The 12,822-nt window shown below is 35.5% G+C and overlaps 3 protein-coding genes across 3 annotated transcripts in view; 2 read left to right on the top strand and 1 right to left on the bottom strand.

The window, feature by feature from the left end:
• Positions 1–4,772, top strand: part of LOC118194776 (beta-alanine transporter-like) — a 37,927-nt gene extending 33,155 nt beyond the window's left edge. The window contains exon 9 of the mRNA XM_085818157.1: positions 4,609–4,772. Within this exon, the coding sequence (XP_085674283.1) occupies positions 4,609–4,619 (11 nt within the window). The 3' untranslated portion in view covers positions 4,620–4,772. The remainder of the gene's footprint in view (positions 1–4,608) is intronic.
• On the top strand, positions 4,636–7,610 carry LOC146996677 (organic cation transporter protein-like; the record flags this gene model as incomplete). The annotated part of the gene is made up of 2 exons (XM_085817971.1): positions 4,636–4,772; positions 7,474–7,610. Coding segments are annotated over 2 exons (195 nt in total), but the record flags the coding sequence as incomplete, so codon positions are not given.
• Positions 7,611–10,066: 2,456 nt separating this feature from the next.
• LOC118196143 (organic cation transporter protein-like) overlaps positions 10,067–12,822 on the bottom strand; it is a 34,570-nt gene continuing 31,814 nt past the window's right edge. Inside the window, exon 10 of the mRNA XM_085818156.1 lies at positions 10,067–12,117. Within this exon, the coding sequence (XP_085674282.1) occupies positions 11,772–12,117 (346 nt within the window). The 3' untranslated portion in view covers positions 10,067–11,771. The remainder of the gene's footprint in view (positions 12,118–12,822) is intronic.

Here is a 12,822-nt window from a genome sequence, read left to right as displayed (position 1 = left end):
AGTATTCCAACGAATTCTAAGCTTCGCATTTGATAACAACAGTTATTTGATAAACTTAGATCTTCATGATATCTCACAGTCATAAATCCCACACAGTGATATCCGATGAGCGATGTAGCCAGAGTGTCTGGAATTAACGGCCCACCATAATTCTAACTTTTGATTCGCTTTTCATTTCCATTCTCTATCTTTTTATCTCTGAGTGGACGATTCGATTGTGGACCAACAAATCGCTCTATATTGGACCTCTGTATTTTATCAATTAATTTAAAATATTGCAAAAATGTTACTTAAAACTTAACTAATGTTAGGACTATATACACTATACACAAAAGTTACAGTTAACATGTATAAGGCATAGCGCACAGCTATGTCAGATTTTGCCTGTTACATTTTGCATTAACATTCTAAGTTACATTAATTAAATGCTTTAGCAGTACGAAAATAGTTGTAATAATTGGTCATAAGCGACAAAATATTCTATTTCATAATGTTATTTTTACAGCAATATTATTGATAATTATTGATGAATATTAACAAAAATTAATTCAAATGTACTATTGCTTAGTGATTAAAGTATGAAAAGTAAAAGTCTCTCTTTAAAGTTTAAAGTATCTCTTTGTAGATCTATGATAAAATCGTTAGAATTGCCCGTCTGCTGTAGTACTGGTTAAAAGGAAATATGAGGTCCAGGAAGTTGAGTGGGAAGTGGTTTCGTCTAAGATCTTGTGTTAAGGGATAATACAGGATGTAGTGGAGAGCTTCTGCTCGTTTGGCTTCAAACTCGCATGTTCAGACCACGTGCTTCCATTGAAAACTGATACGACAGGCTGGGAATTTTCCGTAGTCGGTACATGCCTGTACGAAGATAGTGTCCGATTTAATTTTCTTACTGATATTCGGGAAGATCGTAAACATTTAGCGCCATGTGTCCTCTTCCTGCCATCTCAGTTGCCATTCTTATAGTATTGTGCTTCGGATTCTATGTTTTGTTGTTTCTTCGGAAATCAGAAGACTAAATTCTGTTGTCGGCTTGGGCGTCCCTTCCTTGGCTGCTCGCTCGTTTCCTATAACTCCTTTTTACCCTCTCACCTAGTTGAAGGTGACCGGGATTTTTTCTTGATAGTTATGAGGATTTTTTATGTGGTTCGATGTCAGGAGTCTTGGGACCTCTTTTCTGGACAGCTTGCAGAAGACACTTGCTATCTGTATATGGATATGGATATGGAGAAATGTGGTGGACACCCATTGTTTAACCGTTGGCAATGTGGGTATTGTTCAGCCACACTAGATATCCAGATAAATTACACCGCACAGGACTTAGACTTACAGGGGATCCTGCCAGGCGTTGCTTGCAATGCTTCGTATTTTACCAGACCACGGGCAATGCCTTTTTTTTCCTAAATATACATTGGTGTTTTTACAGTTGGTGCCTTTCGCACGTACATGAATGGAGGGTGCTCCAGGTCTGCTTGCATACTATGTTTTAAGTAATAGCTTTGTTATATTATTCTAGGTTGTGCTGCGTAGCTCAGTGTCCTTTGGAGAACATTATTAACTGTGTCTTCTCGATGCTCACCTTTAGTTTGTACGTGTTGCTCCATTTCCTTAGAATTTAGAGGGCGTTTACAGCTTTTCTTTCTATCGATGTCCTCCTTGGGCAATACCAGACAGGAAGCTCATTATAATTATGATTTTTTTCGGAGATGGATGTTCTCGATAGCGTAATCTGTATAGTAGTACACGTCTTGTTCATTTGCCACTTCGGCCCAGGGTGTCGCTCTTTTCAGAGCAAAGGATTCTGCTTCAAACTCTGTGGTGGCGTGATCGCTTAATTTAAATGTTTCCTTTGCAACTGAGACATGGCAGCAAGACTGGGGAAATGGTACAACAGGACGACAAACTACAGCTTAATACCAAAGATAGACGATACACGCAAGTATCCAACTATTTCTTGACACAACGTATCTCAGGTCATGGCTCGTTCCCTACATATTTCTTCGAAAGAAATTTTACATCTACTGATTTTAGTGTATGTGGGAAAGAGGCGACCCTCACTATTATATCTTTCACTTTATGGTGTAAATGTTATTGTCTAATAGCTAAATATTTAGTTTCTAGATTTTCAACTCTATTAGACAATAACATTTACACCATAAAAAATTCAATAGAGTTTGTAAAAAAAGTTCAAAACATTTCTCCTAGTAATTTACTCATGGTTTCTTTTGATGTAAAATCATTATTCACCAATGTCCTAGTGGAGGGTGCATTAAGATGTCTAGAAACCAGACTTCGCGAATTTCATTTCTCTTGCATCGAAATTGATGAGCTAATTTCTCTCACTCAACTCTGTTTGAAACAAACACATTTTGTTTTCCAAAATAAATATTACAAGCAAACTGAGGGATTAGCCATGGGAAGCCCCCTCAGTCCCATCCTGGCTGATATCTACATGCATTATTATGAATCAAAATTGTTTGAAACTTTAAACTTCCCGGCATGGTTCCGCTACGTAGACGATACTTTTACTCTGTTTGAAGGTAATAAAGATGATTTAAATAAAGTTCTTTCAACAATGAATTCTATTGATCCTTCTATTCAGTTCACTTTTGAACTTGAGACTTGCAATTCTCTTCCGTTTCTCGACATTCTGGTCACACGTAACACATCCAACTTCAGTACTACGGTTTACCGTAAACCTTCATCGGTTTCCCTTCCACCTCACTTTAAATCATGTCATCCGACTAAACAAAAGTTAGCTTCATTTTATTCCTATGTTTTCCGTGCTCTTCAAGTTTGCTCCTCCAAACTAGCCCTTGATGAAGAACTAAAGTATTTAAAAGCAATAGCTATTGACAGGGGCTTTCCACCCAACATTATTAATCAAGCAGTTAAAAAATTCTCATCTCAACATACTAAAAGGCACAATCTTGTTTTAGGAGATTATAAAAATTCTGTTGTCATTCCCTTCTTTCCATCAATTAGCTATAAAGTTGCACATATTTTGCAGAAATTTAACTTTCGGGTTGTTTATTCTCCCATCAATAAAATTCCGAGTTCCATACTCAAGGACCCCATTCCGGATATGAATTCCTGGGGTATTTATAGGATTCCTTGCCAGTGTGGTTTAATTTACATTGGCCAAACTAAGAGAGCCTTAAAATTTCGCGTCAAGGAACATGAGGCATATGTTAGAAAAAAGGAAACACAGAAGTCTTCTGTTGCTCAACATTGTTGGTCCGAAAACCACACTTTCAGTTTTTCTGCTGCCAAAATTATTCAAAAAACATCTTCCATTGGAGAACTGGATTTTCTAGAGGCATTTCACATTCATAAAAATCTTTCTGTTTTAGTTAACGATCCTAATTCCAATCCAAATTTGCCTTCGGCCTTTAAAGAAATTATGTTTTAGTTCTAGTTTTACCAACAGATGGCGCCACTTGCTTATTCTTGTCCAGGCTTTCTTATCTTATCTAATCATTATTTCCTATCTTGTTCATTTGCGGTTTTGCAGCTGAAGATGGTGGTTCGGTAAAACCATCGAAACTAGTCCTGTGAAAACTTTGTAAGTATAACGCTGATTTTTGTTGTTTGATTTCTGAATTAGTATTTATTCGGCGTGTTATTGTGTCTTAACATTTAAGTAGTGCCACATTTTAAGATTGCTAAGTGTACTAGGTCTACATTACAGAAAATGCCCCTAAAAGGGGAAAATTTTTCAGCACCTATTCCAAGACAAAACAATACAAAAATTTATATTTTTGTGTTATTTTAATTCAAACTCTTTTGTCCTTGACGCCAACTAAGCCAAAAAATGTAACCATTTTCGCGCGCTTCCCAATCCCTCAGCGTCCGAATATCAGAAGCAGATTAAACCGCTTAAGTAAGTGACCTTGCTTGAAAATAAAGTTAAAACATAGCTTTTGAAAACCACAAAATCGTCGCCATTTTATATTACAAACAATTTATCAACTAATTAACTTATCTGAAAGATAAATCTCACCAAATTCTACTGTATACTTTGTAAAATTTTCGAATAGATAAATCAACAATTTGTATTTTTAAACTGCAATTATACTCAAAAAATTGCTTAAAAGGCATGTCTGTTAATTAAGCTATAACTAAAATTCAAATAAATGACTTTTCAAAATAAACAAACTAACTTAAGCAAATTAATTATTACCAGCCTTAATTAAAAGGTTAGGTTACCTAGTAAATTAAAGGGTGTAGCTGAAATTGGAATAAGATTTTCTTTATATAAATTTTACTTCGATTTTGAATTCATATTAATTCCCAGATCATGAATATTTATATAAGAACCTATATTGTTCTATTATTGAGATTTATAACTATGACTTAACATCATGTTACTAAGAATGAAACAAAGCTTTCTATAATTATACTAATAAACAGAAGACGTATCTCTCTTCTGCCAAGAATATAGGTTTCATAGAAAATAATAAAACGCAAAATAAAGATTATTTTAATTCTGGCCAGTTTCTTTGTGCCAAATCGGAAACTGGTCAAGCAAATGCAGTAGAGGCTAATATCCGGCTTTGACCGTTACGCTATACATTTTACAGTCTAAAAATTTCTTTTCATTTTCAGAGCACCTATAACAAATTCCTTCCTTTTCTGACGATTGGGAGTGTCTGCTTGTTGGCTGCAGTCATATCCACACTACTACCGGAAACACTGAATAAAAACTTGCCTCAGACTATTAATGATGCTAAAGAATTTGGGAAGAATCAAAAGTTTTTTGCTCTCAACAGGTAACTTCTGTTACGTTTCAAATATTAAATTTTAGAAAGGATTTTATAAAATGAAGAGTGCAAAGTTTTAAAGTAGTTACAAATAATTTGTCTGAAAATTATTTTCGAGATAATCTGTAGACCCAACAGAATAATTTAATATCGCATCTTCTCTTCAACTCCAAGTTTTCAATCATTTTCATATGCATTCACTCTGTATGTAATGTAAACGAACATTTACATTTGATATCTGCTTAATATTTACAGAGCTGTGATTTTCCTTCCAGTTATTATAGAAGCATATAAAAATGGTCCTGGTAATTGGAGACTAATAAGCTATAAGAAATTTTATCGCACATTTATTTTACTCCTTTCTCTAGGTTTTCATCAAGACTACTAGAAATATAATGGCAATCGGACGACTTATAGTCTCTGGTTTGTTACTGCACAGATTAGGAAGTGAGACCTTAACATAAGCTTATTATTAATCCGGCAATCTCATTTTTACACAAAATTCGGGAGTATAATAAAAAACTGCTAAGGTTGTAAGAAATTTAGAACGAGACGTTCAAGTCAAATAGAGAAAGAAGTGCAGAGTGGCAATGCCTAAATGAGCATTAGCGTAGCCTCGATTATTTGTGACGTAGATGTGGATTGCCTAAACTAAAACCGATAAGGTTTATTCTAATCAGTAGGGAAGTAGTTATGACTCTGAACATCGGTAGTTCGAATGGAGGTTCATATCCCGGTGAACGGCTGGCTTTTTCGCGGTTTACCATGAATAACGTAGATACAAGTCTGTTTCCTAAACTATGTCCTCCATTAGATCATCTCTTTCTTGCAATACATAGCTCTTTCTTATGCGATTTATTCTAATCAGATAAACTGATAATTTATTTCATTAAGATAGCATAAAAGCGAAACAGAAAAACGAGAAGAAAGGTTGACAAATGTTTATATATATCGTCTTGAATTAAGTTGCGTTCGGGTCTGAATTGATGAAAGTAGAGATTAAAAACAGGTAAACTAATATATTAATTGGATTAATTAGCTTAATACTTTAAACGATAAATCAGGAGATAAGTAGCAGAATAAACTTGAACAATTCAAATTCACTGTTTCATCACGAGATGGTTAAGTTCGCCATGTAGCTAATGTATTCTGAAGGCTATTTACGAGACACATCCAGAAAGTAAGTTTCTCGATGTTTTCCCCTTTAAAGTAAACGTAATTAGCCGTGTCAATTGCGCATGTGTAACAGATCTATGACGTATCAATCATATGCCACCCGGACAGGTCCCGCCTCGTGCCAGTAGCATGGTAGCCAGTGGTCCGAAATTGGAAGCTCTTATTCCTTCTCCCGCCGCCTGCGAGGTTCGGTCGGAAATAAAAGTTCTTGAATGCACAAAGCACTGGGCCGATTGAAACTCGTCGTCAGCTCTGTCAAGTCTATGGGCTGAACATCATGAGTAAGCTGATGTGCGCCGCTGGTGTAGGCAGTTTCCGGAAGGTCGTTAAAGTGTCCATGATGAAGAGCGCATTGGGCGACCGTCAATCATCAATGATGATCTTGTTGAGCTTGTGCGGCAGCGCGTGATGGAGAACCGTCGTTTTACGTTACGGAGCTGAGCAGCCCTTTTTCCGAAGATATCGCGATTCTTGTTGCATGAGATTGTCACTAAGCACCTGCTGTTCAAATAATTGTGCGCCAGGTGGGTGCCAAAAAAACTGACACTCGAACACAAAATTGAACGCTTAGCTCTGACATTTCTGCAAGACGGCGACGAGTTCCTCGACAGGATCGTCACGGCCGATGTGACTTGGATTTTGCACTTCACCCCGGAAACCAAGCAGCAGTCAGTGCCTTGGCAGCATAGTGGATCTTCGGTCGGGACGAAATTCAAACATACGCTGTCGGTGTGGAAAGTGATGTGCACGGTGTTTTGGGACAGGAAGGGCATTCTGCTCATCGAGTTCCTTCCACGTGATGAAACAGTAAACGCTGACCGTTACTGTGAAACACTGCGGAAATTGCGACGTGCGATTAAAAACAAGAGGCGTGGAATGCTTACTGCAGGTGTTGTGCTCCTCCATGACAATGCTCGTCCACACAGCAGCTGTTTCGACGGAATTTGGCTGGGAGTTGTTCGATCATCCACACTACAGCCGTGATCTTGTTCCCAGCGATTTTCACGTTTTCTTGCACCTCAAGAAATTCCTGCCCTCCTTTGAGCGTTTTCGCAACGACGAAGAGCTGAAGACGTCTGTCAAAAGCTGGTTTTATTCACAGGCGGCAGACAGAGGGATATAAAAGTTGGTCCCACGATACAAGTGTCTCAAATCTGATGATGGCTGTGTTGAAAAATAGTTGAAGCATTGCTGTACTTGTTGCCAATAAATATGTTCCTAAATGTGTGAGTTCTTTTTTTTTAAATAGAGAAACTTACTTTCTGTATGCCCTACGTATCTAAAAGCAATAATATTAAATCATTGGATCAGATAAAAAAAATAATTTTTTTAAATTATGCAAGTTCCTTGATGGATTCGGATATCTCGGCATACAGAGCAGTCAATTTTTGAACACGTCTGAGCCCAAATAGGGTTTGCATATTATATGTCGTAATAATCGTATTCAATGCTAAATATATTTAAGTACTTGCTGTAATTGTTTTTGCAAATTTATTCAGCATTCTTATAATTAAAATATTTCTTCTTATTTCAGAAAGAAACCGCAGGTGGGAGAAGAAAAAGAAATGCAAAATTTAACGCAGCTTATTTAAGTCTGGAATATATTGCAATGGAAAAAAATTGTGTCTTCCTTCTGCTCTAAAAGTTGAGAACATTAAATACCTGTTAAATATTTGACACCGAAAGATACATTATTTTGTACCTACAAAACCGTGTCGCGTCGACTACCTGGAGATGGACCGTACACCCGATGGCGGTGGTTTTGTGTTCCTTTGTCCCCATCGCATGTCTCAACGCAATTGAATTGGGCTCTTGAACATCGCAGTTGGACACTAGAGTACTAGGGCCACGTACTCCTTACAGATTAGTCTTGGTTTAACATTAAGAACCATTCGCGAAGGGGATGATATAGCGAGAGGCAGGGACATACTATCGGGTGCCAAAAATCTTCAAAAGAGACTATTAGAGGATGACGCTCACTTGTATGGGCTGGGATAGTAACGAATGTCCGTACCGACTTCCACATGATCCCTGGTGGTTCCGTCGCATTCGCCCGATATCGCGACAAAATTCTATACCCTCTTATGCGTCCTTTTACCTTTTATAGCTGCAATTGGAACCGACTTGATAAATATGAATTTTAAGACCTACCCGCATAGAGCTTGAGGGTGATACGAAGTTATCTGAAGAGTGAAACTATTCCACATCTGCCGAAGCCTGCTAGATCAACGGAACTGAATCCTATACAGTATGTGCGAAACATGTTTGCATGACAGATGGCATGTTATGTTTGGTCGTAGTGTGCCTCTAGTCCACGAGCACGTCCACAAATTCCGACATGCGTTAATACTGGAATCGGCGCTATGGCCACAACACGCGATCAATGACACTATTGCGAGCTTGATTCGTTGATGTCAAGCATGCATTTCAGTTAGAGGACATAGTATCCGTTATTAATATGACGTTTTCATCGCACATTCTTTCGATCTATTTGGTCTTTCGTGATGTGATGGTCATTATACGTGTGTTTTTTTGCATGGCTTTGTTTGCTGTGTGGTCTAGTAAAGCAACACCAATCTTTTAGATCAATTTTCCGCATATAAATTAAATAGTTTTTGTTTTCTTTCGTGTTTTGTCTTTGTTTCTTATTTTTTGAACAAAAATGTATACAGAGAGATTTAGTGGTTTTTGAGAAATTTAAATAGCATATAAAAAGGGGTAATTCGAAAATTCTTTCGCTTATTCCTTTAAGAAAAAAAAAACTGTATAAAGGCTGAATATAGTGATTTTCTTATAGGAACTCGTATAATCTCCTGAATAAGCCTGATTATATTAAAATATTAAGAGTTAAATTGCTTTAAGTGTTAAAAATATTGCTCAAATATTAAATAATTTCAAATTAGGCATAACTCATATGCAAATAAAGCGTCCTCTATCAACTAGCTAGCGTCCTCTATCGAGAGAAATAGTAAAAGGGTAAGCTAAAAGCTAGGTAAAAGTGCGAGATATTAGAATTATAGCGCCTTCTGTCGTGAAAAGCAGTAAAGAAATGTAAAAGTTTAAGATATTAGAATTTTGATGGTATTCGGACGAACTGGTTCGAAATACGGTCATGGACGAAAAAAGATTAGATGTTGTAAATGTGAAAAAAACTTAAAGAAATCTATTAATTCTTCACTCACTTCTCCTTTTGGAAAGAGGATTCATGTTTATTGATGTGCAGTTTTAATTCTCCTTTAATATGCCTGATATAGTTAAAATCGGAGGGACGAGATATCTTATTAATAACGCAAAAATTAAAATCAAAGTTGGGATCAACAGCCTAAGCTTGATTTTCGGTTTACTTTCAAACTCTGCATCAGTATGTTCCCTTTCCACTTAAATTCTGGGATAATAGCGCTAAATGAAATCCTTTGGATTATTTTTGACATGAATTAACTGTGACCACTGCGATCTCTGTGCGCACATATAGTACATGGATCGATGACATCGATGTACAGCGGAATCTTGAGACTGCCACGAGAAATAAAAGAAATAGACGGATGACCAAAACAAAAATACTACCATCATTAGTACCACAAAAATGTTGGGCAAGTTACATTCCACCACCCTGAAGATGGGCTGTCTTTAATGAAAATCAATTTTTATACAGTTTAATAAAGAAAAAATTCAATATTAGGGCTAGCAAGTGGTCAGTTTATATTACTTAACTTCTTTACTTATATGCAAAGGAAAATATCAAATGTTTGAAATAAATCTAAAGCATTCTCTAGCTACAATACGATAAGTATAAAATATTTCCTATTTTTTTAAATTTAAAATAAAATAAAATATGTTTAACTATTTTTTACCTATTGCAGTTCCCAAAATTTACATTTATTAAAATAAGAAATGCATTTATAGGCATACATAAAAAAATCATTCTTTATCGTTTCATATACTGTATAAATGAAAACAACTATTACGCAACTAAATACGGAATAAGTTTTCACTGTTGAAACCTGGTACATAAAAGTCTAGCAGTAAAGTATTCATAAAAGATATAATTTTCTGTAATTGTATAAGAAAGGATATATTTTAATAGAAAATGTTTAGTAACTATATTTGTTGAAACAATGCAGCGTATATTCGGTTAATTAATGTAGATTTTATTTCAGCTGGAAAATTTTCAGTGATTTGTCGGTTTCTTCATTGCAGCAAAGGAAGAGAATACCACAAAGAGAGAACACGAATTTTCAGAAGAACACGTGCGGCTACCAACGACGTCTTCTATCATTAAGGAGGGAAGAAAATAACAAAAGAGATATCATATCTTTTATTGAAAAATAAGTTTGCGCATCATTTTTCTACTTCCTTTTCATTGTTTGATTTATTCCCCTTTCACGTTAGAAGGCGCTGTTGTTTGCAACGTCTCTATAGATTCTTTGCCTTTCTCTAAATTTCTTTGACCTTTCTTTCCTTGCTATACTTTGGAACATTTACGATTTAAATTTTATTAACAGTCTGCGTTATGTTAAATTCTATCTGATATTTCTTGACTCTTTAAGAAACTCTGGAATCAGAACTTGAAACCCGACGTTTATGCAAATTATACGGCAAGTGTAGCAGCCTAACTCTAGATATTAATCTAAAATATTACTGATTGTAACTCATTCCATGATTCAGACATCTTTCTGTAAAAGCCGCTAGTTAAATAGTGATAGAATTATTGAAGATTTCGTAGAACTTGAAACGTTTAGCATTTTTTCTTTCTTTGCTATAAATTGTTACATTAGTGATTTAAATTTTACTAACAGTTATGTTAATTTCTATTTCAAGTTTCTTGTCAGGAACCGGAACTTGGAACCAGAAGTTTATGCAAATTATACGGCTGGCGACATTACCTAACATTCTAACACTAGGCTTAACCATAATTCATTTCATAATTCTGCCGTCTTACTGTAAATTCCGCTAGTAAAACAGTAACCGAATTATTGAAGATTTTGTAGAGCTTTGCAAGTTATTATATTTTCAAAGTGTACTAGTATGGCGTAGGATTCGTTGTCGTAATCACGTATCAATTTTAACCAAGCAGTTATTGTTGTAAGTTACGAAAATCCTTGAAGCTTAGTTCATATATTTCTTTAGCTGCAGTTTTCAGAAGTCATGGCTAATAATGTTTATGTTTTTGGTATATATGACCTTTGAGTCTATATTGTATATTAGAAGACAAGCAATACCAAATGCGATAACTCAACTACTGGTTTAAGCGTTAAAAGAAGCATTTAGACTTAATTTACAAGGTCGAAGTTACACATTATTGTTCATCTAATTGCACCAGGAAAGGATAGTAGCTTTTCATTTGCTGAAAATGCTTCTGATAGAATAAAATCTACACCAATTGACGTAGATATTTTTATACTTGCATTTGTCCTTTGCTATCTGTGCGCTCATAATGACCATTGGAACGTCTCAAGGACTGGTAGGTAACATAACCTGACTGTCAAATAACTAACAAATAATCGAGTTTACCCTGTCGTACAAGAAAAAAGATTCGCTCTGCATATAAATTCCAGCATACTGACATATATAGCTTGAAGAACAAAACTAAAATATAAACGCTTTCTAAATGTTAGAAAGTATTAAAAAAGATATCGGGTAATGGACATTGCATTGATGTAAATCCCCACATAATCCAGCTAGGGAATCTTTCCTTATTTTGTTTTCTCTGTGTTTTAACGATTATGAACGACTGTCGTTTCTTTGTCTATCCTTACTCATTCTACTCCCGTTGTTGATGTAATATTTGTCTTCAGTTCAAATCCCTAGGAAGCAGATCCTTGCCGTTTTCTTTTAAAAAGAACGACGACTTCCCTCCGATTCAGTATGCTGTTTCAAAGCTTCACATGAGCGGTAGTCATTGGTTGTTGAACTAGGAACAGCGGACTTCGTTTCATCAATGTTTATGCTTTTGATTGCACCGTCAGAAGGTTTTCGCTTTCTCATGTTGTCTGATTCATCGTTTGGAGCATTCTCTAATTCTTTCAGAGTGTCAGAATGTTCTTCAATAGCTTCCAAATCGGCATTTTGTAAAACTGATGCTGATGAATGTGGGTTAGTATCCTCATTATTTTTACTGTGACTGCACTGCGAAATCTTCATTTTTATGGACCTTTCTCGGCTAATAGACATTTTGCGTCTGAAATGAAAAATACATAAACTTTTCTACATGAATAGGTATGAAGGAAATCTGGCAGCAAAAGATGATTTCATAATAAGCGATACAAAAGGAAAATTTTAAAAGAAGTGTAGTTCATTTATTCTTCAAATAGGTATCTAACTCTCCACGATTCACTGACGCGAATTATTAAGGTATAGGACAATTTCAAATTAAATGATTTAAAAGCTTGCTTTTTTAAACATTAAAAAAAGCATTTGGATTAAATAACAACCAAGTACGCTTGCAAAATGTAATATACTTGTAATACAAACACAGAATTCGAGCATTGTAGATTTATCAGCACATAGAGCAAAATGTTTTCTTTTATGTATCAGAATAACTGCTCATATTTTCAAAGCTATATGTGTCACATTGAAAATGGCGCAAAAAATTGCAATGTGCGTCGCTAATCCTTACAGCGCTTACACAGTCTACCATATTGCTGAGTGTGTACGGGTTCGTAATGCTTTTAATGCTCAAGTGGATAAAAAGCTAATAAAATTTATTCTTATCCCAAGAAATAAAGCAAAATGCTGAAACTTTCTCAGAGATATTCGTACAATATTGCAATATTTCACAGTAGTTATATTTTAAACTACTAGAATGTTAATTAGAACATAAATTCAAAACACAGAGTAAGCTAATCCGATTTCACCGCGAAATCGCTATAATCAATCACAGAAT

The sequence above is a fragment of the Stegodyphus dumicola genome, chromosome 6 (assembly GCF_044657685.1).
Source record: "Stegodyphus dumicola isolate Sdum_Otavi_A_Nest chromosome 6, ASM4465768v1".
Classification (NCBI taxonomy): Eukaryota; Metazoa; Arthropoda; class Arachnida; order Araneae; family Eresidae; genus Stegodyphus; species Stegodyphus dumicola.
This window is presented reverse-complemented; position numbering and strand designations above follow the sequence as displayed.